Source organism: Monodon monoceros, unplaced genomic scaffold (assembly GCF_005190385.1).
Source record: "Monodon monoceros isolate NGI ecotype Baffin Bay Population unplaced genomic scaffold, NGI_Narwhal_1 Super_Scaffold_2, whole genome shotgun sequence".
Classification (NCBI taxonomy): Eukaryota; Metazoa; Chordata; class Mammalia; order Artiodactyla; family Monodontidae; genus Monodon; species Monodon monoceros.
Window position 1 is genome coordinate 81,908,573 of NW_021703776.1, and position 27,943 is coordinate 81,936,515.

Genomic DNA, 27,943 nt, shown 5'->3' on the forward strand with positions numbered 1-27,943 from the left:
TCCAGCCGGCAGCGCAGCCCCCGCCCCAGCCCGCGCCAGCATGATGAACAACAGCGGCTACTCCGAGGCCCCCGGCCTCGGCCTGGGCGACGAGGCGGACGACATGCCGTCCACGGAGAAGGACCTGGCGGAGGACGCGCCGTGGAAGAAGATCCAGCAGAACACTTTCACGCGCTGGTGCAACGAGCACCTCAAGTGCGTGGGCAAGCGCCTGACCGACCTGCAGCGCGACCTCAGCGACGGGCTGCGCCTCATCGCGTTGCTCGAGGTGCTCAGCCAGAAACGCATGTACCGCAAGTTCCACCCGCGCCCCAACTTCCGCCAGATGAAGCTGGAGAACGTGTCCGTGGCCCTCGAGTTCCTCGAGCGCGAGCACATCAAGCTCGTGTCCATCGGTCAGTGCGGGCGGGGAGCGGGAAGTGTCCCGAGGAGGGGCTGGCCCACGGGGACAGAGGACTCAGGTGCTGGGTGGGCGCGCGGGGAGCCGAGAGGGCCGAGAGAGCCCCGGCGCCGGGAGAGGACCCTGTCCCCGCTCTCCCGCCCGCCGATGCAGGCCCCCTCGGGTCCTGCCTTCGCACCCCTCTCAGGTCGGCCGGCATCCCGAGGCGGCCCCGGGGGAGTCCAGACCCGACAGTTTCTGAGCCCTCCAGCTTCAGCCTCCCTCGCACACTCTCACCAACCCGCCTCTCCCCTTCGTCCCCTTTCCTGCCACCCGCACCCCCAGCCCAGGCTTGAGAGGACTGGGCCAATGCCCATTACTGATTCCCGGGGGCACCTCCCCCCAAACAAAGCAAATGGCTTCCCAGCCTCCCAGCACCTCCACCGGGGAGGAGCGGCTGAAGGCGGGTCCCAATCGCTGCCCGATCCCAGGGAGCAGGGGGAGAGCTGGTGGCCGGGCGGGCGCGGGGCCCGGGTCCCCCGCGGGCATATGTTCTCGGCGGCTGGGTTCAGGCCCAGGGGCCAGGGCCGGCAGGGCCCAGCCTCGGAAACCTAAAAAGGCTCTGAGCGAGATCCGAGAGCCTTAACCCCTGCCTGTCCTCTACCAGCTTCAGCCGGCCGGGGAGGGGGCTCCCTCCGTCCACGCCCGGCCCCCGCCCACCCCCTAAGCCCCGATTGGCTGCAGCTCAAACGGCCTGGGCTGAGGGGAGGGAGGGAAGGCCTGAAAAAGGGAGGAAGTCATTGAGTGTAACCAGATTTGGAAGGTGTGTCAGCGCTGGGTGGGGGTGGGGAGGCACCCCAGGCTTGGGAGCTGGGGAACCCGGGATGGGCTCTGAGAGGGTAGGAGCTGGCCCTCCCCTCACCGCCCTGCCGTCATCCCTGCAGGCCGGGGGCCTGGGGCAGAGCCCTACCCCTGTGGCGAGCTCCTAAGAGCCCTGATGGGATTTGCAGGAAAGGGCCCCTCGGCGGGGTGCACCCCAGGGCCGCAGGAGGGGAGTTTCACAGGGCGTCCGGTGCCCCCCAGGCTGCCCCAGAGACTTCTTCAGATGATGGAAGGTCTGTCCACCTCCACTCTCCCTCGGGGCATCTCTAGGCCTCCGGAATTAGCAGCTGAGCTCAGTCCGGGGCCCTTTGCCCCGGCCAGTCCCCTCTCTAGGCCTTACCCCCTCCTGCCCCAATACTGACCCCCACCCCACCCGCTCTGGCCTGGAAATAGCCCTGCCGCTCTGACACAGCAGATGTCTCTGAGCTTTCCAGAAGGACAAGCCTGAGGACAGGGCGTGGGGAGGGGCCCCCCCCGGTGTGTGTAGTGGGAGTGAGGGCTGCTTGAGAGCGCGTGGGGTTGCCGGGGGCCAGGGTCAGAGAGGAGTCAGCCCTGGGCCTGTCAGCCCCCGGCAGCTGGGGTTTCACCGACTGGACTGACGGTCCCAGGTGGGGTCTCGAGGGGAGAGCCTGGGGCCTCAACAAGGCTTGGTAGGAAATGGCTCAGCCTTCCCCTCCCCTCCCCGCTGCAGGGCGCTCGGCCCCTCTCCAGGCCTCGTCCTTCCTGAGAGCACACCTCTCCCCTCCCCCATGGTGGTGCCTGGCTCCGGCCCCTTTGGCTCAACTGTGTGTGGAGAGGCCGTCTCAGAACAGAGGGGGAAGAAGCAAAAGCTGGTTTGGGGGCGGGAGGGAACCCTCCTTTCCCGTTCCTGCAGGGAATTGTTCCCCATTTGGGCCAAGTGGCTCGCTCCCGCCGCCGCCGGATGAGATAAGCTGTCAGCAATTCAGCTGCTGGGGCCTGAGGCTGAGGCTGAGGCTGGATGGGAGGGGGCACAGGCGGCAGGGGCTGCCCAACCTGGAGAAGTTGTAACGGGCGGTTCCCCGCCAGGCGGGCATCGTGCTTCCTCTAGTTTCCTCTGTCCCGCTAAGTGGTAGGAAGGGGTTGGGGCAGGGGCCGTCTCTGGGCATCGTCTCAGGACTGAAACTGAGCATCTGGGCGCCTGGGAGGAGGTCAGAACGGCTCCCCACGCCCTTTTCTAGGAGTGGGGCGGGAGCTGGGGGTTGAGCCGTCCCCCTGAAGGAGGTAGGGGTACTCAGCCGGGGTGGAAGGAGCTGTGTGCCCTCCTTACCCCACCAGCCCCTCAGCCCCTCCGAACAAAGAGGCCTATGCGGCAGCTCTGTCCCGCAGCTGTTCCCCAGTTGCTATTCCTTCTCCTGGAGCCAACCACCGAGGGAGGGGCTGGAGGGGGCAGCAGCTGTCCCGGCACCTCCCTCGCTGGGCCCTCTCTTCTCCCCCTCCACTTGAGGCCTGGGGTGGCCTCAGGGACTGGCTCTGGGGCTCCTCCCACCCCTTTGGTGGCATCCCCATTGGGGTGGGAAGGAGGGAACCCGGCCTGAGCAGAGCTCCCCTCCTCTGCCTGGCCTCTGAGGGGGAGGAGGGAGAAGAAGGTCACTGCTCCTAGAGTGGGACTCTGGGCCCACCCCTCTCCTGCTGACCGGGACCACTTGCTGTCTGGCCCAGGGCCAGTTGCTGGGGAGAAACCTCTCCCTGCGGCAGATGGGATTGACGCCCCCGCTCCCCGTACCCCCGCCCCTCGCCCCAGCAGCCTCAAGGCCTCCCTCCCAGGGATCTGGCTGCAGTTTGCAAGTAGCACTCTGGGCATGCGAGCACCAGCTTTGGAGGCTGTCAGGGTTGTGAGAGGCTGTGAGGCCCTGGGTGTCAAGACTGTGCGAAAGTGTTGTGGGCCTGTGTGTGTTTGAGAGAGACCGCACCAAAGCACCAGGAGGCTGGGAGTGAGTGTGTCATGGAATCTGCAAGCTGCCAAACCATTGTGCTGCAGTGGAGCCAGGGGTAGAGGGGGCGGGCTTGGGGAGCTGCTGGGGAAGGAAGGATGAATCAGTGAAAGGGTGGTGGAGCCAAGGGGACCAGAGCCCGAGGCCAGAGGGACAGAGAGACTGAGACTCCCCTCCTGGGAGCAGGTTGAGGGGGGGTACTGGGGTTCCCCAGGCCTTACCCTCCAAAGGCCATCCCCCAAGATCTGGTGGGGGGCAGGAAAAGATACGTAAGGGGGCACCTTCAGCCCCACCCTTTCCCATCTCTTGGGCAACACCAGTAAACAAGGCTGATTCTCCCACCCTCTCCCAACCTCCTAAAAGCAGTGCTCAGGGAAGCTGATGGATTTCAGGCCTGCATTGTCCTTTACAAGTAAGCTGGTTTCCAATGATCTATACTCCAGGCCACTCCTGGCTCCTGGATATTTCTCTCTGGCTGTTAAAAGGGAACTAGGCCCCCCAAATCTTGGGGTACCAGTTCTGGTCCGTAGTATTCCTCAAAGGAGGGGATGGGTCGAGAGCCTCGGCTGCCCCCATGTGGACTTGAGTCCACATGGGTAACACTCCCCCCGGCTCTTGTGAAATCTTACTGGTCCCTATCATTTGAAAACATGATTTTCAAGCCTTAACAGAATGTGCACTGTACCCACCCCCTCCTCCAAGAACTTTGTTCCTAAAATCTTTTATAGCGTTCAGAGTAGAATTTGGCTGGAACCACGTTGGTCCCATTCCTCTCCAACTTCAGTTTTTAAAATATTCATTCATTCAACCAGTATTTATTGAGATTCTACTAAGTTCTAGGCTCCGAGTAGACATAAGATACAGTATCTAGAGGAAAAGAAGGCAGACAAAAGAAGTATATACTGTATGATTCTATTCATAGAAAACTCTAGAAAATGCAAACTAATCTATAGCGACCAAGAGCAGGTCAGTCGTTGCCTGGGAAGGAGACACCAGGAGGGGCAGGAGTGATGGATCACAAAGGAGAGGAAACTTTGAGGAGGGGTGGATATGTTTATTATCTTGATTTGTGGTGATGGCTTTGTGGGTATATACATGTCAAAACTTATCCAGTTGTGCTTTCTAATAAGTAGTTTATTGTACATCAAGCATACCTCATTAAAACTGTTTAAAAAAGAAAAAGAAAGGAAACGAAACAAAACAGTGTCTGCCCCCGAGAGGCTTACAATCTTGCATAACTGCATGGGTGCCTGTAGCCTGCTAGGAGGCTCGCACAAGTGCCGTGCAAGAGGTGAAACTACACGCTGAAGGAACACATTGGGAGGCAGCCTCATTCTGAAGGGAGAGGAGGGGTCCATCAAGGGCCGGGCCTCACAGGATGGAGAATTTGGTAGTCAGAGAAGGAGTAGGTCCTGACCCAGCGCTCAAGCAGCAGCCTCAGGAGCTGGGCGGGGGAGGGGAGGGCACTGTGCTAGAAGTGGAGCCCTCCTGAGCCCAGATCGCCTCTCCGTTCCGCAGACAGCAAGGCTATCGTAGATGGGAACCTGAAGCTGATCCTGGGCCTGATCTGGACACTGATCCTGCATTACTCCATCTCCATGCCCATGTGGGAGGATGAGGAGGACGAGGATGCCCGAAAGCAGACACCCAAGCAGCGTCTACTCGGCTGGATCCAGAACAAGGTGCCCCAGCTGCCCATCACCAACTTCAACCGTGACTGGCAGGATGGCAAAGCTCTGGGCGCCCTGGTGGACAACTGTGCCCCTGGTAAGTGGGCCGGCGGCACACCATGGACCCTTGAGCCCGGAAGCGGGGCTGGGATGAGCTGGTGATGCCGAGGCTTGTGTTTGTCAGAACACATGTCCCAGGGTTGGGGGATCAGGACCCCCTGCCCCAGCTGAGAATCACTGCTGGAGTTAGACCCTTCCTGATGAGTTGCCAGATCCTGCAGTGGCAGGAAAAGGGTTTACAGGCCAGGACACTGGGGTTCAGAAAAGGCCAGTGACTTGTCCAAGATCACACAGCTTATCTGTGGCAGAACTGAACCAGAGCCCAGGGCCTCAACTCCCTGCTTCCTACTTTGCCACATGGGTGTCATTTCTGCTCAGCCAGCAGAAAGCAAATGTGGTGGGACTCTGGCTTTCCAAAGAAGGCCAGGACTCAGACCCAAAGAAGGCTGTTCTTTGTGAGCCCCTGGGACAGCGCTGAGAAGGGGTTGAAGCCCAGGATGACGAGGGCTGAGGCTGATGTGACACTGCCCAGTGGCAGGTGACCCAGCCCTGCCCTCTGTCGATGTAGGCCCTGGCCTGCGCAGGTGGGGGCAGCTGAGGGCCCATGAGAAGACTGAGACATCACAGGCGAGAGCCGTACCCCTCATGCGGCTCCCTTTCTGACCCTCATCTCCTGAGAAGATAGGTCTTCTCCACCCCTATCGGTCAGCTCTGCCTCTGGGGAGCCATGTCCCCTTGGGCGAATCCTCCCTCAGCCTGGGGTCAGCTGGGGAGCAGGGGGTGGGAGGCGGGGGCACTGGCCGCCTGGGAAGCATTCCCAGCTGCTGAGCCATTGCCCATGGCTGGTGCGGCTGCCAGCAGTGAGCTCAGCTGTTCTGGCCAGTCATGGATTCCAGCCTTTGAGCTGGCCCCCTCCCCGCCAGTGAGCAGCGCCCTCCTTCTTCAGCTCTGGCTTGGACCAAGCACACCCTAACCCCTGCACCCCTTCCCAGGAGTGACCTGTGGCCGCCTCAGCATTCCTCCCATTAGAAGGGCTGGGTTCTGGGTGGCTGGAGAGAAGAACTCATCGTCTCCAAACAGGCCCTTCAGTGCCTCCATTTCCCCAAGTGGGAAGTCAGGAAGGAGAGAGAGTCTTATGCTCTGAGGCTGTTGTGGGAAGGGCTTGGAGACCTAGGACTTCAGGGCAGTTGTGAGGAGACCTTTGAGGCGACGGGTCAGAAGCCTGTGTGGGACGGGGACTGCCCACCCGGAGGCAGCTGGGATGAGGCAGGAGAGGTCTGCGAGGGATGCCCTCACAGGGGTTTGGTGTTCAGGGTCGGTGCTGGGGCCTGGTAAGCAGGAGGCCGGCTGGCAGGGCTGGTGCCAGGCTGCGTCAGCCGGGGCAGAAAGCCCTCATTGTTGGTGCTAGGGAGGGCTGCCGTGCCTCTAAACAGCGATGGGCATCCCAGCTGATGGGCTATAACATCGGGGGTCAGCAGGAACCTGGCTGGTCAGGGGCCTAGGGCTGCGTGGGAGGGAGTGTGAACCCACAGCCCATGAGGGTGTTGGATGAGCAAATGCTCTGTATGCTGGCTGACTGCTTCCCCTAGTCATCGCCTCCCTCTGCCATCCCTCCAGGCCTCTGCCCTGACTGGGAGGCCTGGGACCCCAACCAGCCTGTGGAGAACGCCCGGGAGGCCATGCAGCAGGCGGACGACTGGCTCGGGGTGCCCCAGGTACACTGGCGGACGGGGCGGTGGGAGAGTAAGGGGGCCAGAGGGCCAAGGGTGGAGTTGGGTCTATAAGGGTACCTGGTCAGGATGTGGGTGAGAACTGGGGTTCCTGGCTAAGGAGGGCATCCTCTAACTCCCTTCCTCCTCATGGCAGGTGATTGCTCCCGAGGAGATTGTGGACCCCAACGTGGATGAGCATTCTGTCATGACCTACCTGTCCCAGTTCCCCAAGGCCAAACTCAAACCTGGTGCCCCTGTTCGCTCCAAGCAGCTGAACCCCAAGAAGGCCATTGCCTACGGACCTGGTATGTACTGAGCCCTAACAGCCCTCCCCGGGCAGCTGGGCACAGGCTAGGGTGGATCTCCCTAAACTCTCTGGCTCTGCCTTCTGCCCTGCAGGCATTGAGCCCCAGGGCAGCACCGTGCTGCAGCCCGCGCACTTCACCGTGCAGACAGCGGATGCTGGCGTGGGCGAGGTGCTGGTCTACATTGAGGACCCCGAGGGCCACACCGAGGAGGTATGGAGAGGCCATTGGGGGTTGGACAGAGACCACAGGCCAACAACTGAAGTAGCCTGGAGATGGCTGCCAGAGCTACCCTCTATGCTGGAGATGGGAGACGCCTCACCATGGGGGCTGCAGGAGCTGTGGGCTTAGGAGGGGCTCTAACTGCCAATCTTTTCCCTTCCCAATAGGCAAAGGTGGTTCCCAACAACGACAAGGACCGCACCTACGCTGTCTCCTACGTGCCCAAGGTCGCCGGCTTGCACAAGGTATCTCCCTATAGGCCCCCCCCCCCCCCCCCCGCCCCCGTCTTCCCCATTCCATTCACATCCTTGGCTCTGCTGAATGGACTCCTGTCTCAGCTCGAACCCCGCCCCACCCCCGTGCACCAGCCACCCGCCTCCCACCCTCCTTGGCTCTGCTCTGCTCTGCTCCTCCACCCCCTCTCAGAGCTGCTCTCCTCTAAAAGCTTACCTTTGGCCTCTGACCCCCAGGTGACCGTGCTCTTTGCTGGCCAGAACATCGAACGCAGCCCCTTTGAGGTGAACGTGGGCATGGCCCTGGGGGATGCCAACAAGGTATCAGCCCGTGGTCCTGGCCTGGAGCCCGTGGGCAACGTGGCCAACAAACCCACCTACTTTGACATCTACACCGCGGGTGAGGACGGCCCCCTTACACCTGACACCCCCTGACTGGGCGTGGGGCGTATGCATGGGGGCCTGGGGCAGAGTCCCAGCCAGAGGGCAGTGGTCTCAGGGTGAGGGAGCCCCAAGCAGAATGAGGGTTGATGGCCGTTGTCGCAACAGGGGCCGGCACTGGTGATGTTGCCGTGGTGATCGTGGACCCGCAGGGCCGGCGAGACACAGTGGAGGTGGCCCTGGAGGACAAGGGCGACAGCGCGTTCCGCTGCACGTACAGGCCTGTGCTGGAGGGACCCCACACGGTGCACGTGGCCTTCGCCGGTGCCCCCATCACCCGCAGCCCTTTCCCTGTCCACGTGGCAGAAGGTAAAGGCCCTCCACCCATCCGCATGATCCCCTCCCCGACGCCAGGACACAGAGAGCGTTGCCACCGAATTCCGCGTCTGAGGATTTACGGGAAATGCACTACCTCCAGGGGCGGTGGGGGGGAGCCATCTGAAGGCTTAAAATGGGCAGAAGAGCGAGCCAAGGGGTGGGGCTCTCGAGAGCTCGTCTGTCCATCCCCTGCCCCCAAGGAGGCTCAGGAGGCCACAGTGAAGGATACCAGACAGGGACCACTGTGGAAAGGTTGAGGGGGAAGCGACAGGGCCACGTGGGTGGGGGGCATTTACGTGAGCACCTGTACGCCAGGCCCTCAAGCAGTGACCCCCCACTTGGTCCTCTCTTTGCCATTCAGAGCCCCTGCCGCCTCTCGCCCCCTCTGTGCCCATCGTCCACCAGGCCAAGAGAGTGGCGCCACGTTAGTACACTCCAGTGGAGGTGGGGCCGGGCATGGCCATAGCTGACTGGCCTCACCTGTGCTGTGTGGCATGGCCCAAGCGGTGTGGAATCGCCCCCCCCCCCCCGTGGCATTCTGTGACAGGCCCCAAGTTCTGCGCCTTTGCCTATGTTCTGTGGCAGATCTAGTTTCTTTGCCACTTGCCTGATGATTTCCGTGATATAAGACCTCCGTTTCGTGCCATTGCCTGTGTTCCATGGCAGGCTCCGGGTTCCGTGCCGTTGCCTGTTCTGTGGCAGTACCCGGATTCTCTGCCATTGTCTGTGTTCCGTGGCAGGCCTGGATTATATGTCATTGCTTGTTTGGTGGCAGCCCATGGGTTCCATGCCATTTTATGGGTTCCGTGGCAGGCTGAGATCACTGTTCTTTGGCCTGTGTTCAGTAGCAAAGTCTGGGTTCATTGCCACTAGCAGTGTTCTGTGGCAGGCTGACTTTCATGCATTGCCTGGGATCTGTGGCAGGCTTCCGGTTATATGCATATCTCTTGTTCCATGGTGTTGCTGAGTGTTTTGTGGCATGACTTAGTTCCTAAAGCTGCTATGGTGGCTCTGAGAAGGCTCAGATGGCTCTAGGTGGGTGGCCTTGGGGTAGGTGAAAGGTCCTTCCCTGTCTCTCTTTGCTCCAGTCTCTGCTCAGGCTCTGCCCTGCCTGTGTCCCAAGCGACACTGACTCCAAGGAGCCTGGTGGGGAGGGTTTCTTGTGAGCAGCCTGATGAGGGGGGCTGGGGGCACCGTGGCCAGCTCCCTGCCCAGCATGGTCTCGGCAGCCCTAGTTGTGCCGGGGGCACCAGGGAGCACGGGGGAGGGTTGCATGAGGCCATGGCCTGTGCCTGGGGGGCGTCAGGAGGACTGTGCACAGCGAGGTGGGGGATGAGAGGTGAGGGCTGAGGCTCTGTCTAGGGCCTCTCAGCGCCCCCAGCCTCACCTCTCTTCTCTCTCCCAGCCTGTAACCCTAACGCCTGCCGCGCCTCTGGGCGGGGCCTGCAGCCCAAGGGCGTGCGTGTCAAAGAGGTGGCTGACTTCAAGGTGTTCACCAAGGGTGCTGGCAGCGGGGAGCTCAAGGTCACAGTCAAGGGACCAAGTGAGTGCCAGGGGGCCGTGGTGGGAGTCGGGGCACAGGGGGGAAATACAGCCAGTGGTTCTGAGCCCCTGAGGGCAGTGATGGTCAGCACCACGCCCCCCTGGGGGGCTCCAAAGAGACACTGACCGGAGGCTCCCTGGGACCTCAGGCACATTGTCTGACCTCTGCCTCAGTCTCCCAGTGTGCAAGCTGGGAATGCTGCGCTCGCCGGTGTGCTGCCCTGGGCTGTTACACAGTGCCTACTACAGTGCCTACCGGCAGCAGTATCCTCAGGCTGGGCCTGGGTCCCAAGGGTCCCGGAGGGGACTGAGCAGCTGGGACTCGCAGAGCATTGACCCCCCACTTCCCACACCTCCTCAGAAGGCACAGAGGAGCCGGTGAAGGTGCGGGAGGCTGGGGACGGTGTGTTCGAGTGCGAGTACTACCCCGTGGTGCCTGGCAAGTACGTGGTGACCATCACATGGGGCGGCTATGCCATTCCCCGCAGGTAAGCACCATGCGGCCCCCGTGCCTCCAGGTCTGGGCCCTCAGAGGGTGGGAGAGGGAGGCGGGCTGCCTGGGACTCTGAGGGAAGGGAGGGGGACGGGTACCTCTGGTGGGGGCAGCTCCCGGCATGGACACCAGCTCCCTCTTTGCCCAGCCCCTTTGAGGTGCAGGTGAGCCCAGAGGCAGGAGTGCAGAAGGTGCGGGCCTGGGGTCCCGGCTTGGAAACTGGCCAGGTGGGCAAGTCAGCCGACTTTGTGGTGGAGGCCATTGGCACGGAGGTGGGGACGCTGGGTAAGTGGCTGGGGTGGTGACAGGTGGGAAGTGGGGGGAGTGGTGTGATGGAAGGACACTGGGGGGTGACTGGGGTCAGGAGGTGGGAGTGCTAGCGAGTGTCGAGATGAGACTGGGAGATGGGATGTGGGGTGATCAGGGTGGTGACGCCGGGAGAGCGATGCCCCGGGGACCTGCCTGAGTATCCAAGTTGCTTCTTGTGCCCTCTGACCCTCCCCATCTTTCACCTAGGCTTCTCCATTGAGGGCCCTTCACAGGCCAAGATCGAGTGTGATGACAAGGGAGATGGCTCCTGCGACGTGCGGTACTGGCCCACAGAACCAGGGGAGTACGCCGTGCACGTCATCTGCGACGATGAGGACATTCGAGACTCGCCCTTCATTGCTCACATCCAGCCAGCTCCACCAGACTGCTTCCCGGACAAGGTGGGGGTCCCAGCTCCCGCGGGCCTGGGACAAGGTGAACAGGCCCTCCTCCAGTCCCCAACACAGCCCTCCGGTCTTGCCCCTGCGCAGGTGAAGGCCTTTGGGCCCGGCCTGGAGCCCACTGGCTGCATCGTGGACAAGCCAGCAGAGTTCACCATTGATGCCCGTGCTGCTGGCAAGGGAGACCTGAAGCTCTATGCCCAGGTGGGGTGTTGCCCCATCTCTGTGCCCCTCGCCACTGTAGCAGGGACCCTGGGGGGGTGGGGGCAAGTTAGAGAAAGGGGCCTCCAGGCCTCACAGGACTGATTCTCATGGATCCATTAGAACTATGAAAAATTTAAAGTTTTGTGTTTTCTTATTGATGATAATCTTAAAAACATATTTTACCAAATATATTTTTTTGTACTAATAATTTGCAATTGAAAGATGATTTGACTGAGTAAGACATTGGTTTCCCAGCTGAGTTTCTCACAGTGGTGTCCACTGACCCCTAGAGGTTAATGAATATGTTCTTGGGTCCAAGAGGATGATTTCTTCTTTAAAAGGTTATTTATTCAATTTTAGGAACATTGATTTAGCTGAGCGTTTCCCCTGACAACACATTTCAGAGACCTAGGCTGGGAGACCAGGCCACACAGATGGTCTAGAGCCTGGCCTCCCTGTTCCCAGGGTGCGCCCTGGCCACCAGAGCTTGTGGCACTAGGCTCTCCCGGTCTGAGGTCTGTGGCTGGGCGGGGCCTGTGAGTGGGTTGGCGGCGGGTAAGGAGGATGGCCCACGGCCAGCAGAGGGCGCTGGTGCTCTAGGAGTCCGGGGCACTCCAAGAACCTTGCTTTGGGTGACGCCCACAGGACGCAGACGGCTGCCCCATTGACATCAAGGTCATCCCCAACGGCGATGGTACCTTCCGCTGCTCCTACGTGCCCACCAAGCCCATTAAACACACCATCATCATCTCCTGGGGAGGCGTCAACGTCCCCAAGAGCCCCTTCCGGGTATGTCCTTTGCTCCCTGCCCCATGCCCACTGCCAGGGGCCCCAGAGGGAGGGCGGAGCCTCACGCAGGAGATGTTGGCTGTCCCTGGGCCCTGTCATCGCTCCCCACCTCAAGGCCCCTGCGAAGATGCTAAGACTGGTCCTGCTAAGGCTGGGCTCAGAAGTGCTGGGGAAAGGGATAGACCTTGAGGAAGGGGCACCGTGCTGACCATCGACTCTTCCCCACAGGTAAACGTGGGAGAGGGCAGTCACCCTGAGCGGGTGAAGGTGTACGGCCCCGGCGTGGAGAAGACAGGCCTCAAGGCTAACGAGCCCACCTACTTCACGGTGGACTGCAGCGAGGCGGGGCAAGGTGCCCTGAGGACCAGGGAGTCGGGCGGGGCCGGGCAGGGTCTGGGTGGGAGGCGCTGGTACCCTCCACCTGGTCCCAGCTGTAGGGGGACTGGTCAAGTGCAGGAGGTTGTTGAGCCCCCCGCTCATGGCCTCGTGCCTGCCTCCCCTCAGGCGATGTAAGCATTGGCATCAAGTGTGCCCCCGGCGTGGTGGGCCCTGCAGAGGCTGACATCGACTTTGACATCATCAAGAATGACAATGACACCTTCACAGTCAAGTACACACCTCCAGGGGCCGGCCGCTACACCATCATGGTGTTGTTTGCCAACCAGGTACCCTACGCTTGGGTTTTGGTTGTCACGGGTGGCTGCACACCCCACCCTGCCCCGGCCCACATCTCAGTCAGCAGCTTAAGAGGCAGTCGTTTGGGGACAATTCTATAGCCGTTGATTGCGCACTTCCTATGTGTAGGCAGCGTGCCTCAGAGGAAACAAAGGGCACTTTTTCAGAGACTGCTCGTGTCCACCCTGACCAAGCTTTTTCTCTCTCCAGGAGATCCCTGCCAGCCCCTTCCATATCAAGGTGGACCCATCCCATGATGCCAGCAAGGTCAAGGCTGAGGGCCCTGGGCTGAACCGCACAGGTAGGTGTCTGAGTCAGGGCTGGGCTGGGCTGGGGGTGGGGCTGGGTGGCCGCCAGCCCCTCACCACCATCTCGGGGTGACTCCCCAGGTGTGGAAGTTGGGAAGCCCACTCACTTCACGGTGCTGACCAAGGGAGCCGGCAAGGCCAAGCTGGACGTGCACTTTGCCGGGGCTGCCAAGGGAGAAGCTGTGCGAGACTTTGAAATCATCGACAACCACGACTACTCCTACACTGTCAAGTACACGGCCGTGCAGCAGGTGTGTCCGCCCCCTCCATGCTCCACCCGTCCCGGCTATGGGGTCGTGGGTCTCCTTCCTTCAGTCTCACAGGGCCCGCTCTGCATGTAGCCTCCCAGATCTTGCCCTTTGCTGCCTTCCATCCTCTCTCGCTGTGGATCTCTGAGCCTGTGGTCCACATCGGCCAAAGGCATGTCGCCAGGCTGTGCCTAAGCCACCCAGTTCTGACCTCCTGTTGTACCCAATAGGGCAACATGGCAGTGACAGTGACCTATGGTGGAGACCCTGTCCCCAAGAGCCCCTTTGTGGTGAATGTGGCACCCCCGCTGGACCTCAGCAAAGTCAAAGTTCAAGGCCTCAACAGCAGTAAGTGGGGCAAGAGCTGCCCTGGGAGTGAGGAGAGCTGGCGGGGGGGGGGCAGTGGGTTGCTGTCTCTGCTCACGGTGTCCCTTGCCGTCTACACAGAGGTGGCTGTGGGACAGGAACAGGCATTTTCTGTGAACACGCGAGGGGCTGGCGGTCAGGGCCAGCTGGACGTGCGGGTGATCTCACCCTCCCGACGACCCATCCCCTGCAAGCTGGAGCCCGGGGGTGGAGCTGAAGCCCAGGCTGTGCGCTACATGCCCCCTGAGGAGGGACCCTACAAGGTGGACATCACCTACGATGGTCACCCGGTGCCTGGCAGCCCCTTCGCTGTGGAGGGTGTCCTGCCCCCTGACCCCTCCAAGGTGAGGAAATAGGGGCTGGTGGGATCTGGGAGTTGGGGGCTTCTAGCGAAGATGGGTAAGTCACAGGGGCAGAGGCCAGAGGGCCTTACGTCCTGGAGTGAGCAGAGCCGAGGACCCAGGGCTGAGGCAGTCCCCCACCTCAGGGCCTGCCTTTGAGACTGCTTAGTGTTTTTTGGTTTTGATTTTTGTATTTTTATTGAAGTATAGTTGATTTATAATGTTGTGTTCATTACTGCTGTACAACAAAGTGATTCAGTTATACATATATGTACATTCTTTTTTTTAATATTCTTTTCCATTATGGTTGGTTGTAGGATTTTCTTTTTTTTTTTGGCCGCACTGAGCAGCATGTGGGATCTTACGTCCCCGACCAGGGATCAAACCTGTACCCCCTGCAGTGGAAGCGCAGTGTGCTAACCACTGGATGGACAGGTTATTGAATATAGTGCTCTGTGCTATACAGTAGGACCTTGTTGTTTATCCATCCTACATATAAAAGCTTATATCGAGACAGCTCAGCTATTAAAAGCCTGGCCTTGGATCCGACCTGGGCTTCAATCCCAGGTCCACCAGCTGCGACAAATTATTTAATCTCTCTACCTGCGTTTCCTCGCCTGGAATTGTTATAAGGACTCAGCCTGTGGTAGCTGCTACAGTTGAAAGCGCTTAGCTGATTTGAGAGCCGTGAAGTCCTCGTGGGCGAGGTCAGGTGTAGGTAATCCACACACCTGTTCCTTCTTTTAGGTCTGTGCTTACGGCCCTGGTCTCAAGGGCGGGCTGGTAGGCACGCCAGCGCCCTTCTCCATCGACACCAAGGGGGCGGGCACGGGTGGCCTGGGGCTGACCGTGGAGGGCCCCTGCGAGGCCAAGATCGAGTGCCAGGACAATGGCGATGGCTCGTGTGCTGTCAGCTACCTGCCCACGGAGCCGGGCGAGTACACCATCAACATCCTGTTTGCCGAAGCCCACATCCCCGGCTCGCCCTTCAAGGCTACCATCCGGCCCGTGTTCGACCCGAGCAAGGTGCGGGCCAGTGGTCCAGGCCTGGAGCGCGGCAAGGCTGGCGAGGCAGCCACCTTCACTGTGGACTGCTCGGAGGCGGGCGAGGCTGAGCTGACCATCGAGATCCTGTCGGACGCCGGCGTCAAGGCCGAGGTGCTGATCCACAACAATGCCGACGGCACCTACCACATCACCTACAGCCCCGCCTTCCCCGGCACCTACACCATTACCATCAAGTATGGCGGGCACCCCGTACCCAAATTCCCCACCCGCGTCCATGTGCAGCCCGCTGTCGACACCAGTGGAGTCAAGGTCTCGGGACCCGGTGTGGAGCCCCACGGTGAGTGAGAGAGGAGCCTGGAGCTGGTCGCATCGCCAGTCAGGGAGGGACGGAAGCGGGGCTGAGGGCTTGTGGGGGGGGAAGGGAGGGCTTTGGGGCAGCGCTGAGTCTTTAGGGCTCAGATACCCCAGAAGAAGGCGCCTAAGCCAAAGGCAGGACGCGGAGCTTCACCTCTGGTCTTGTGGCAAAATTGCATTTTCCTGGGGAGATTCGCAACTTTCATCAGCTGATCTGAGAAAGCTAAGAACCTTGCTCTCCATGGTACAGAGGGAAAGCTTTGGGGTTGAGGGTGACAAGAGTCAGGAGACAGTTCAGCTCAGCTCGGTGACTGTGAGTTACCATCTGCTGGGGGCCAGACCCTGGGCTAGGCATGGCGGGGTGTGCAGAGGAACCTAAGACCCAGACCCGCCCTCAAGGGGCGCACAGCCTGGTAGGGAGACTCAGGTGAACAGAGTGTCAGTATGTGGTGAGGGGAGCGAAGGCAGGGGCAGTGGGAGGCGGGGCCCGGAGCTCGCAGGGCCGAGGGGGGCAGGGCTCAGGCTGGGGAGCAGCAGGTGGGGAGGAGGAGAGGCCTCGGAGTTGGGGAGGGAGGGCGCGCTGGGGTGAGCAGCTGTGTGAAGGCTGCCCCCAACCTATGCTGAGCTCTCGTCTCCTGGGAGCCAGGTGTCCTGCGTGAGGTGACCACTGAGTTCACTGTGGACGCAAGATCCCTGACAGCCACAGGTGGGAACCACGTGACAGCTCGCGTGCTCAACCCCTCGGGTGCTAAGACGGACACCTACCTGACAGACAACGGGGATGGCACCTACCGAGTGCAGTACACGGCCTACGAAGAGGGTGAGGGGCTGGGCTGAGCGGGGACGGTGGGGATCTGATGCCGGCATTTTCGGGGGTTGGGGAGGTAGGCGCCTCGCCCACCCTGACTTGCACCGTGTGGCTGGCTTCCAGGAGTACATTTGGTGGAGGTGCTGTATGATGACGTAGCTGTGCCCAAGAGCCCCTTCCGAGTGGGCGTGACTGAGGGCTGTGACCCCACTCGCGTCCGGGCCTTTGGGCCAGGCCTGGAGGGTGGCTTGGTCAACAAGGCTAACCGCTTCACTGTGGAAACGAGGTATTCCTCCCTCCGCCTTTCCTAACCTTGACCCTGATCCCAGCCACCTGGTCTTCCCCTTCATCCTTCTGTGTGTGCCTCATCCCCAGCCTATCCCGTCGAGGGTGCAAACCTCCCCGTGTCCCAACCCCTGTAGCTGGTCCCTTCTCAGCTGGGCCCCCAGCCCCCATTCAGCTTTTCCATCCCCACTCACTGGTCCTAGCGGAGCTGATATAGGGGTGTCATCTTGTAGGGGAGCTGGCACTGGGGGCCTAGGCCTAGCCATCGAGGGCCCGTCGGAAGCCAAGATGTCCTGCAAGGACAACAAGGATGGTAGCTGCACCGTGGAGTACATCCCTTTCACCCCTGGAGACTATGACGTCAACATCACCTTCGGGGGCCGGCCCATCCCAGGTGTGCACGGGGTGGGTGGGACTCAGGGAGGGCAGCAGGAGGCCTGCTCAGCGAGAGAGAAACTGGAAGGAAGTCAGGTGTGGGGACTCATCCCTAGAGCAGGAAAGCCCCGAGCCCAGCCGGCAGGGAGGACGTGGAGCAGGTAGGTGCTTCGGTCGCGGCCAAGAGGCAGGGCGGTGCGTGCAGTTCGTTCCCAGAGGTCCAGCACTGGTGTCTTGGCCCTTTGTCTGGAGCGCCAGACCTCGTGGGTTCGGTCACTCAGACACAGTGCAAGCCTCTGTCGCGGGCTCAGCAAGGACAGCCTCTCACACCCTCTCCCTCTCACTGTCTGCAAAGCAAGGAACCCCCCTGCCCTCCTGCATGGCCGAGTTGCTCCGGGCAGGGGTAGGGGTGGGGAGGGCGGGGTTATGTCTTCAATTATCACATAACTCGGGCCTGCTGAATTTGGACATTTCTCTTCCTTATCTAATTTCACGCTGGCAAAAATGCATTTTCTGTTACAGATACTCCACTTTTAACATTTTATTAATTTAGGAAGGCCTTTTTCCAGGCTTGTGGTCTAAATAAGTGGATTTGCCCAGCCGCAGTCTGTAGCCAAGTAGCCAAGTTTATTTTCCTTGTTTACATTTTCTTAGCAAGTCCCTAAGTGTTTGCACATTTGGTCTGGTCTCCCTGGGGCATTTCAAAGGCAGGGAAGGCGTCCTCCTCCTCCTCGTTCCTCGGTGTCAGGTAGACCCTCCTGGGCAGGTGGGTAGGGGCTGATGTCCCTCTCCTTGCAGGGAGTCCATTCCGGGTGCCAGTGAAGGATGTGGTGGACCCTGGGAAGGTGAAGTGCTCCGGCCCAGGGCTGGGAGCCGGTGTCAGGGCCCGGGTACCCCAGACCTTCAAGGTGGACTGCAGCCAAGCTGGCCGGGCTGCCTTGCAGGTGGCCGTGCTGAGCCCCACAGGTATGGAATGTCTGGGGCAGGGTGGAGGGAGGCAGAAATGATGCCAAGAGGCTTTGCTGACCCTGCTCCCCTTGCCCAGGTGTGGCTGAGCCTGTGGAGGTGCGTGACAATGGAGATGGCACCCATACCGTCCACTACACCCCAGCCACTGATGGGCCCTACACAGTAGCTGTCAAGTACGCCGACCAGGAGGTGCCACGCAGGTGAGGCCCAGCTTTGGGCTCCTGTGCTGTGCTGAGCTCTGGGGAGCTCCCACCAGGGCCGCACCTGCAGGGCCACTGCAGGGCCCTGGAAACACCCCTCCTACTTGTCTTCGCCTCATCCCATCTCTGCTGCCCCATCCCGCTCTTCCTCAGGGCCCCCTGCCTGTCTCCACCCTGGAGGTGGCACAGCCCCAGGGGCTCTCCTCTGGCTGGGCTGTCCCCCCATGTAGATACAAAATTTACAAAATTAGTGCCTTGGGAAAAGGCACCATGTAGCTACAAAAAGGTGGGAGAGGGCAGCCTCCTGCATCCTCCTCTTTAAACAATTCACGGCATCTTCCTGGAGAATGGAGAAGAAATGCTCAGGCTTTGTCACGGGCACACCTGTGTGACCCTCCCCCAGACTCAGGCTGTGACCTGGTCCCTCCTCCCTGCCAGGAGTCATCTCCCCTGCTCATGAATGTGGGGAGGACTCCAGGCCCCAAACGAGACGGGATTCCCTTTGCCCCAGAGCTTGAGCCAACTGTCCATCCCTTCTGCCCCTCAAGCCCCTTCAAGATCAAGGTGCTTCCAGCCCACGATGCCAGCAAGGTGCGGGCCAGCGGCCCCGGGCTCAATGCCTCTGGCATCCCTGCCAGCCTGCCTGTGGAGTTCACCATCGATGCCCGGGATGCTGGGGAGGGCTTGCTCACTGTCCAGATCCTGGTGAGTCCATGTGCCGCCCCCCTCTCAGCTGAGGCTCTGGGCACAGGCTGGCCTTGACCTCTGTTCCTCCCCCAGGACCCTGAGGGTAAGCCCAAGAAGGCCAACATCCGAGACAATGGGGATGGCACGTACACCGTGTCCTACCTCCCGGACATGAGTGGCCGGTACACCATCACCATCAAGTATGGCGGCGATGAGATCCCCTACTCGCCCTTCCGCATCCACGCCCTGCCCACTGGGGACGCCAGCAAGTGCCTGGTCACAGGTGGGCACTCACCCCGCCTCCCCTGCCCCTCCCCCCCACCCCCCCATCCTGAGCACTGCGTGGCTTACACTCTTCTCCATTTCCAGTGTCCATCGGAGGCCACGGCCTGGGTGAGTGCCCCTTCTCCTCTCTTTCTGCTGTGGGCTGAGGTGGTGGGGGAGCTGGGAACTGCGGGGGGCTGGGCACAGGCCCGCGGACCCCTGACCGGACATTCCTGTGTGGCAGGTGCCTGCCTGGGCCCCCGCATCCAGATTGGGGAGGAGACGGTGATCACGGTGGACGCCAAGGCGGCAGGCAAGGGGAAGGTGACGTGCACAGTGTCCACGCCGGATGGGGCAGAGCTTGACGTGGATGTGGTTGAGAACCACGACGGCACCTTCGACATCTACTACACAGCGCCCAAGCCGGGCAAGTACGTCATCACCATCCGCTTTGGAGGCGAGCACGTCCCCAACAGTCCCTTCCACGTGCTGGTAAGCTCCGCGGCCACAGTGGGACCAGGGCGGCTGGGGAGGTGGGCCGGGCCCTCTTGGTGGTAGCAGGGAACCTGTCCCCACGTCTGATGGATCCGGGACCCAGAGTGCCCCAGAGTCGAGTCTTTGCTTTCCCTGCAGCCTCCCAACCCAGGAGGTGAGCACAGCCCTGCTTCTGGCCCCTCTGGTGGTTGGTCAGCTCTCTCTGGTGGAACTTGCCGTGTTCCTTCTGACCCTCGGGCCCACTGTCCCTGTGCATCTCCCCAGGGTGGCCCTGCAGGACGATGAAGCCCTCCAAAGGGTAGAGCACCCAAGATATCCATCCTGCCCTGTGGGCAGCCCGGGACTTCAGGTCCCTGGGCCGTTCTCTGCGTCAGCTCGTGGTCACTCGAGCTGGCGTGTACCAGCTTGCTACGTCCTGTGCCCTCCTGCGCCTGGCTTTCCAGGCGTGTGACTCCATGCCCCGCATGGAGGAGCCCTCTGACTCTGAGCAGCTGCACAGGCCCAGTACCTACCCCGCACACTGGGTACTGCCACCTCCCACCTGGGCCACACCTCGCCCCCCTCCTCCTCTTCCTTTATTTCTTCTCTTCTTCAGGGGCCAGGACTGAGGCATGGTTTGGGGTCATCTTGGGGGAGCAGGCGGGAGTCAGGCTGGGCAGACGGATCCCCAGGCTGGGCGCAGCACCTCTTCTCTTGCAGCTGACATGCCTCTCCTGCCCTCTGGCTTCACCATTAACCATCTTTTTCTTTGCTCATTTGCTCTGACTTCAGTCATGGCTCAGGCCAAGCTCCCCAGGCCTTCCCCAGCCAATGACTGTTCCCTCTCACCTGCCACAGGCCACAGAGGAGCCAGTGGTGCCCGTGGAGCCAATGGAGTCCATGCTGAGACCCTTCAACCTGGTCATCCCCTTCACTGTGCAGAAAGGGGAGCTCACAGGTACTGCCCCGGGGCCCTGAGGCATGAGGGCTCAAAGGGAGGACACCTGCATCCAGGCCCAGCTCCTTCTTTAGAGATGAAAGCTGGGGCCCAGAGCAGGGAAGCAAGCTACCCAGGGTCACACAGCAAGTTGAGCAGAGCTGGAACTCAGACTCCAGCTTTCTGTCTCCCAGGTCAGGGTTCATCCTGATGCTCCAGGCTGTCTCCTGGTGCCTGACCTCTGGGGTAGAAGCAGAACCACACAGGAGTGGGAGCCTGGGACAGCAAAGGGGGTTGAGGTAGGAGAAACTGGGGTCCCCCACTTAACCCTCTGCCTGGCAGGGGAGGTACGGATGCCCTCTGGGAAGACCGCCCGGCCCAGCATCACTGACAACAAGGATGGCACCATCACGGTGAGGTACGCACCCACCGAGAAAGGCCTGCACCAGATGGGGATCAAGTATGACGGCAACCACATCCCTGGTGAGTCGGGGGCCAGGCTGGGCTTGGCTGGGCTGAGAGGAGCCCATGGTGACTTCACCCTCATCTGCCTTCTTTCAACAAATCTTTATTGAGCACCTGCTGTGTGCAGACACCACGTGAGGCCTGGGAAGTCTGGTGCCCTGGTGGGAGGCCCCTGTGGCAGAGATGCAGGGCTCAGCGGGGAGGTGCGGGGGCCGAGGTGGGCTCAGGCAGCTCCTGTCCTCACTATTGACCCAGCCCCCTTTCTCCGACCACCCCCAGGGAGCCCCCTGCAGTTCTACGTGGATGCCATCAACAGCCGGCACGTCAGTGCCTATGGGCCAGGCCTGAGCCATGGCATGGTCAACAAGCCGGCCACCTTCACCATCGTCACCAAGGATGCTGGGGAAGGTGAGGGGAGCCGGGTGGGGGCAGCCAGTGCAGGGGTGAGGGCAGGACCTCTGATCTCAGCCCTTCCTCCACCCACAGGGGGTCTGTCCCTGGCCGTGGAGGGCCCGTCCAAGGCAGAGATCACCTGCAAGGACAACAAGGATGGCACCTGCACCGTGTCCTACCTCCCCACGGCGCCTGGAGACTACAGCATCATCGTGCGCTTTGACGACAAGCACATTCCGGGGAGCCCCTTCACAGCCAAGATCACAGGTGGGTGGACGTGTGGGCACACAGCCTGCCGTACACACCCCAGCACACAACGGATGTGCAAGCCCAGCATGTTCAAGTAAGTCACCGGGGCGTTAGGGTAGGGCCCCCTCGAGGTGGAAGAGGTCGTTTTTGGATAAATGTAAGGAACACTCTATCCTCTAGAGCAGGTGAGAAACATCCAGCCACCCTTTGAAAACATATCCTGTTGAGTTTTTTAAGTCAGGGTACTGATAATCCCTTTTGATAGATGAGGAAGCCAGCAGGCCCAGAGGGGCTAAGCAACTTGATCAGAGCCACACAGCGGGAAAGGGGTATGGGCTGTCTGGCCCAGTCTAGTTTTTTGGTTCCATGCAATCACGTGACTCAGGATTTACATTCGTGTAAATTAGGGATTTAACCCATTCAGGACTGGGGCATCCCCAGGGGAGCTGGGTGTGAATGGAGACTGCGCTCTCCCTGGTCTCTCTGTGCCTCGGAGTGGTCCCCAGTCTCTGTTGAGTCCAGCAGGGGTTGCCAGAAGTCTCCTGATCTCCATGAGGGCAGGGCCTGCCTGGAGTCACACTGCCTGACATGCCAACTCTCCCCCAGGTGATGACTCGATGAGGACGTCACAGCTGAACGTGGGCACCTCCACGGATGTGTCACTGAAGATCACCGAGAGTGACCTGAGCCTGCTGACCGCCAGCATCCGTGCCCCCTCGGGCAATGAGGAGCCCTGCCTACTGAAGCGCCTGCCCAACCGGCACATTGGTGAGCACGGGGGCCATGGGAGGGGCCCGGCAGGGTGGGGGGGGTGAGGAAGGCAGGGGCAGCCGCAAAGGAACACTGCCAGGCCCAGGGCTCCATTCATGCCTGACCTCCCTCCCAACAGGCATCTCCTTCACCCCCAAGGAGGTTGGGGAGCACGTGGTGAGCGTGCGCAAGAGTGGCAAGCACGTCACCAACAGCCCCTTCAAGATCCTGGTGGGACCGTCTGAAATCGGGGATGCCAGCAAGGTGCGGGTCTGGGGCAAGGGCCTGTCCGAGGGACATACGTTCCAGGTGGCGGAGTTCATCGTGGACACTCGTAATGCAGGTGCTCCTTGCCCCAGAGACCCCTCATTTCAGCTGGTGCCGCCAGTGACGACTAGTCCTTTCCTGCCCAGTGCCCCTTGGCCATACACTCCTCCCTGAACCTCCTGGCGCAGTCTCTGCTGAGATTCACATTCTGGGGCCCCTTTGGGGAGAGTGAATGTCCCCATGTCACTTCTCCCACGTTTCAGAGAAAGCTCAGCTTTACTGAGTTTGTCTCCCCCTTGCTCACTGGAACCCAAGAGGCCTGCCTTAGGAATTTTCCAGACTACCTATCCCCGACCTCTGGGTCAGTGCCTGGCTCACCCCTTCTCCTCCTGCTGAGGCATCTTTTGTTAGTGGTTGATACACCTTGGGTGCCTGTTCTGGACGGAGCCTGTAGTTTGGGGAGGGGAGAGCAGAACAGCAGTGGGGACTGAGGGAGACGTGTCCCTTGTTCCCCACTAGGTTATGGGGGCCTGGGGCTGAGTATTGAAGGCCCTAGCAAGGTGGACATCAACTGTGAGGATATGGAGGACGGCACATGCAAAGTTACCTACTGCCCCACGGAACCCGGCACCTACATCATCAACATCAAGTTTGCTGACAAGCACGTGCCTGGTAAGGCGCTGGGCTGCTGCTGGGACAGGCCAGGAGGCCAGCGACGAGTGATCTGAGACGCCCGACCCTCCCTTTCTCCCCTACAGGAAGCCCCTTCACGGTGAAGGTTACCGGCGAGGGCCGCATGAAGGAGAGCATCACCCGGCGCAGGCAGGCGCCGTCCATTGCCACCATCGGCAGCACCTGTGACCTCAACCTCAAGATCCCAGGTAGGAGGCAGGAGCCGGGGGGTGGGGTGGGGGTGGGGTGCGGGAGCAGAGCGATGGGGAAGGCCCAGGGCCTGCCCCCACGGTCTCTGTCCTGCTGGCTCGTTTCTCACCTCCCTCCCCGCCTTGGGCTCCATGCGCGCACAGGGAACTGGTTCCAGATGGTGTCGGCCCAGGAGCGCCTGACGCGCACCTTCACGCGGAGCAGCCACACGTACACCCGCACGGAGCGCACAGAGATCAGCAAGACTCGGGGCGGGGAGACCAAGCGCGAGGTGCGGGTGGAGGAGTCCACCCAGGTTGGCGGAGACCCCTTCCCCGCCGTCTTCGGGGACTTCCTGGGCCGGGAACGCCTGGGCTCTTTTGGCAGCATCACCCGGCAGCAGGAGGGTGAGCAGGGCGGGGCTGGGGTCTTCACAGGGACGCTGGGCTCTCCGTCCCTCGGGACAAGAGGGGGAGGCTGTTGGTCTGAGTGGAGGAGGGGGTTTTACTGAGGGAGGGAGGGAAGGGCCAGGGCCAGGAGCAGCCCCCGTGTCGCCCTGACACTCCCCACCTGCTGCAGGTGAGGCCAGCTCTCAGGACATGACCGCACAGGTGACCAGCCCGTCAGGCAAGACGGAAGCCGCAGAGATCGTGGAGGGAGAGGACAGCGCGTACAGTGTGCGCTTTGTGCCCCAGGAGATGGGGCCCCACACGGTCACCGTCAAGTACCGCGGCCAGCATGTGCCAGGCAGCCCCTTTCAGTTCACCGTGGGGCCACTGGGTGAAGGCGGTGCCCATAAGGTGCGAGCTGGAGGCACAGGGCTGGAGCGAGGGGTGGCCGGCGTGCCAGGTAAGGGGCAGGGGGCCAGGGCGGGGGGCGGGGGCAGGGCAGCCACCAGGGTGGACCATGGTGCTGAGGAGCCACCCCTGTCCCGTTTCCATCTCCAGCCGAGTTCAGCATCTGGACCCGAGAAGCGGGTGCCGGGGGCCTGTCTATTGCTGTGGAGGGTCCCAGCAAGGCGGAGATTGCATTTGAGGACCGCAAGGATGGCTCCTGTGGGGTCTCCTATGTTGTGCAGGAACCAGGTGGGTGTCCACCACGGGGCTGGGCCTGCCTGACCTTCCAGACTGGGTTTCTGCTCGCCCAGGCAGGAGACGGGGCTACTGAACCAACTCTTCACCTGGGCTGCCGCTCTTTCTCTGCCCTGTCTCCCTCCACTCTCCCTCCACCCCACACTCCTGGGAATGCACATCTGTCTCCAGAGCTAAGCCCCGACCCAGGAGCTTGTTCTGGGATAAGGCCAGGGTGGAGGGGGTTCCACCCTGCTGTCCCCAGTCCTGGGGCCTGTGCTGACTGGCCTTCCCTCCCCAGGTGACTATGAGGTCTCCATCAAGTTCAACGATGAGCACATCCCAGACAGCCCTTTTGTGGTACCCGTGGCCTCCCTCTCAGACGATGCTCGCCGTCTCACTGTCACTAGCCTCCAGGTATGTGCCTGGGGGCCCCTTTGCCACCCTGAGAGATGGGCAGAAGTAGAGGATGGCAGGCCCATGTGGCCAGGGACTTAGTGGTGACCTTGGAAGGTCCAGACAGACAGATGTCCCCTCTCTCCCAGTGTCTGTACAGCAGGGGGCTCCATTCCCCCTTCTAGCTGCCCCTCAGGAGCCCTTGTGCCTCTCCTCCCCCATCCCCTACCCCTACTCTAGAACTGGGCTCTGTGCCCCAATCTTCACCTCCCCTGGGAGCCTCCCCATCGGCCCACCTCCCCCATCGAGTGCCCCCAGGGCAGTCTAGGCCACACCCCTCCTTCCTCATCCCAGCTACTGTTTGCAGTCCACACACAGCACCGTCCTAGCACTGGCTTCTCTGCTGACAGGCCTGCTTTATGGTTTCTGGGTCTTACCTCCTCAACCAGGACAGGGCACATCATGTGTCATCCCCACCATGCCCAGCCACAGCCAGGTGGCCCCACCTCATAGCAGGTGGATGCCAAGGCCACAGACCCTGCCTCCACCTCCCATCACAGCCCTGTTCAGAGCCTCCCTGAGCTGGGCTGGGCGTGCAGTGAGATCAGTGCTGGGCTGCAGAGACGAGCCCGCCAGACCCTCCCAGGAGTCTGAGCACCCTCTGTGGCCTCTGCAGGAGACGGGGCTCAAGGTGAACCAGCCAGCGTCCTTTGCGGTGCAGCTGAACGGTGCACGGGGCGTGATCGATGCTAGGGTGCACACACCCTCGGGTGCGGTGGAGGAGTGCTACGTCTCCGAGCTGGACAGTGGTGAGCTGGCCCTCTCCCTGCCAGGCTGGGACTTTCTGGGAAGGGGAGGGAAGGACAAAGGCTCACCCACCAACGTCTGACCCACAGACAAGCACACCATCCGTTTCATCCCCCATGAGAATGGCGTCCACTCCATTGACGTCAAGTTCAACGGTGCCCACATCCCTGGCAGTCCCTTCAAGATCCGAGTTGGGGAGCAGAGCCAGGCTGGGGACCCAGGCTTGGTGTCAGCCTATGGTCCTGGGCTCGAGGGAGGCACTACAGGTGAGTGCCTGGGGCTGGGGAGGAGGGGTGGACACTGGTGCCCCAGAGGCGGGGCAGCGTTGATGAGCCCGAGCCCAGCACAGACCTGCTCCGGGGAGGCTTCCTGTCTACACCCTTGCTACCTCTGGTCCCCAGGAGTGTCATCGGAGTTCATTGTCAACACCCTGAATGCGGGCTCGGGGGCCTTGTCTGTCACCATCGACGGCCCCTCCAAGGTGCAGCTGGACTGTCGGGAATGTCCTGAGGGCCACGTGGTCACTTACACTCCCATGGCCCCTGGCAACTACCTCATTGCCATCAAGTATGGTGGCCCCCAGCACATTGTGGGCAGCCCCTTCAAGGCCAAAGTCACAGGTGAGTGTCCTGGGTGGGGGAAGGTCCCTCCAGCCCATTCCATACTGGCTGGCTCCAGTGGCCATTCACATCCGGGTCATATGCCCCAAACATCGGGGTCAGGTTACCAGGAATAAAGTGGGCCTGGCTTTACACGTCACCCCATTCTCCACGTGGACTCATGCACATCACTTAAAAAAATCAAATCCTTCCTCTTTATTGTCCATCACTTGACTAACCTTTTCCCTGCGGTGGCTCCCCAAGCTTTCGCTTAGCGTTCTGCCCTCCTCTTCCCACATTTCTGGCTTCCAAGAAGACAGAGCTCAGTAAAGGTTCAGCCAGCTTTCCTTTTGGAAGCTGTGTGAAGGATTCGTTGATACATGTTCCTTTTTAAAGCAGGACTCTACCCTGTGACTTGGGGTCCCAGGCAAAGCCCAGAAGTCGGGTGGGGGTGGGGGGAGCCATCGAGGCTGCAGACCTCGAGATAAGCCTGCCCCGGAGCCGTGTTTGGAACGGGCTGCCACTCCTAGCATGCTGCATCTGAGGAAGGGAACGCGGGGCTGTCGGTGCTGGCACACGGCCTACCGCCTGGGGAAGAGCAGGCCTCTGACTAGGCTCGTGGCCACCCACTCTGCCTCTCAGGTCCCCGGCTGTCTGGAGGCCACAGCCTTCACGAAACATCCACGGTCCTGGTGGAGACTGTGACCAAGTCGTCCTCAAGTCGGGGTTCCAGCTATAGCTCCATCCCCAAGTTCTCCTCAGATGCCAGCAAGGTGGTGACACGGGGCCCTGGGCTGTCCCAGGCCTTTGTGGGCCAGAAGAACTCCTTCACCGTGGACTGCAGCAAAGCAGGCAGGCAGTGGGGGGAAAGGGGGCAGACCCCCAGGGTGGGCAGGTGCGCGGGAACGTGGGCCCAAGGGCCTGGGGTGAGCCTGTCCCTCGCTCCCTCTCTCTCCAGGCACCAACATGATGATGGTGGGTGTGCACGGGCCCAAGACCCCCTGTGAGGAGGTGTATGTGAAGCACATGGGGAACCGGGTGTACAACGTCACCTACACCGTCAAGGAGAAAGGCGACTATATCCTCATCGTCAAGTGGGGCGACGAAAGTGTCCCTGGAAGCCCCTTCAAAGTCAATGTGCCCTGAATCCCAGAAGTGCCTCCCCCAGCCTCGGCCCCCACCTCTGGCCAAACACACTCACAGACACACACACACACATAGGCCACACCCAGATGCACGCACGCAGAATCAGACACCACAAACACCTGCCCTGGGGGTGGAAGGAGTGGCACTGCCCCCCTCCCTGCCCCCCCGGGTTGGAAGGCCTCGTCCGTCTCAGGGCAGTGTCCCTGCCTCAGACGTGACATGAGGGCGAACTGGAGGTTGGGGGGCCAGGGAAGCCCTGAGTTTTGTGGCGGGGCTGAGGCCAGTGGGGGAGCACGTGTCTGGGGGTGTCTGCATGTGTGAGAGAGGTCACCCTCAAACTGCACTGCCAGCGGGGCCTCTGCCACTGAGGACTGCATCCGGCCCCTCTGGTGGCCACAACCCCAGAGCGTTAAGGACTTGGAAGAGAAAGCACAATCGCAGGAGAAAATGGACCCAGCAGCAGCAGGCTTGGTGCGTGTCCTGGCCCCAGGCAATTGAGATCCCAGCCAGGCTTCCTGGGGGACTGATTTCTCTCTTTTTTTTTTTTTTTTTTAAGATTGCACAGCTCTGCCCCATGGGGGGTTTTTTTTTTACACACTGCGAGGCCCAGCTTTCTGGGGGGCTTTTGCACATGTCATGCGGCTCAGCTGGGAGCCGTTTAGGTGGAAAACAAATAAAGTGCGGCCTGTCGCAGAGGCCTGGCTGTTCCTTGTGTGTGTGCTCCCCACG

The 27,943-nt window shown here is 61.1% G+C and overlaps 1 protein-coding gene across 2 annotated transcripts; it reads left to right on the plus strand.

Annotated features, from left to right (window-relative positions):
• Positions 1-27,907, plus strand: FLNC (filamin C). 2 transcript variants are annotated; one of them, XM_029233659.1, is made up of 48 exons: positions 1-395; positions 4,732-4,980; positions 6,561-6,658; positions 6,810-6,960; positions 7,055-7,173; positions 7,350-7,427; positions 7,653-7,815; positions 7,965-8,165; positions 9,580-9,717; positions 10,078-10,204; positions 10,358-10,494; positions 10,726-10,919; positions 11,010-11,123; positions 11,769-11,912; positions 12,141-12,264; positions 12,417-12,577; positions 12,798-12,888; positions 12,977-13,146; positions 13,374-13,491; positions 13,591-13,853; positions 14,598-15,195; positions 15,859-16,032; positions 16,144-16,306; positions 16,539-16,699; positions 17,479-17,646; positions 17,726-17,849; positions 18,398-18,554; positions 18,630-18,819; positions 18,906-18,929; positions 19,045-19,292; positions 19,739-19,819; positions 20,133-20,232; positions 20,554-20,694; positions 20,956-21,084; positions 21,163-21,336; positions 21,925-22,086; positions 22,208-22,411; positions 22,855-23,007; positions 23,094-23,216; positions 23,361-23,603; positions 23,776-24,045; positions 24,144-24,281; positions 24,568-24,683; positions 25,339-25,471; positions 25,559-25,735; positions 25,871-26,089; positions 26,711-26,920; positions 27,027-27,907. In XM_029233659.1, the coding sequence occupies exons 1-48, from the start codon at positions 41-43 to the stop codon at positions 27,212-27,214; spliced, it is 8,163 nt and encodes a 2,720-aa protein (XP_029089492.1). In that variant the 5' UTR covers positions 1-40; the 3' UTR covers positions 27,215-27,907. The 2 variants fall into 2 exon arrangements, with proteins under 2 accessions (XP_029089492.1, XP_029089491.1); XM_029233658.1 differs by lacking the exon at positions 19,739-19,819.
• Positions 27,908-27,943: the final 36 nt, after the last annotated feature.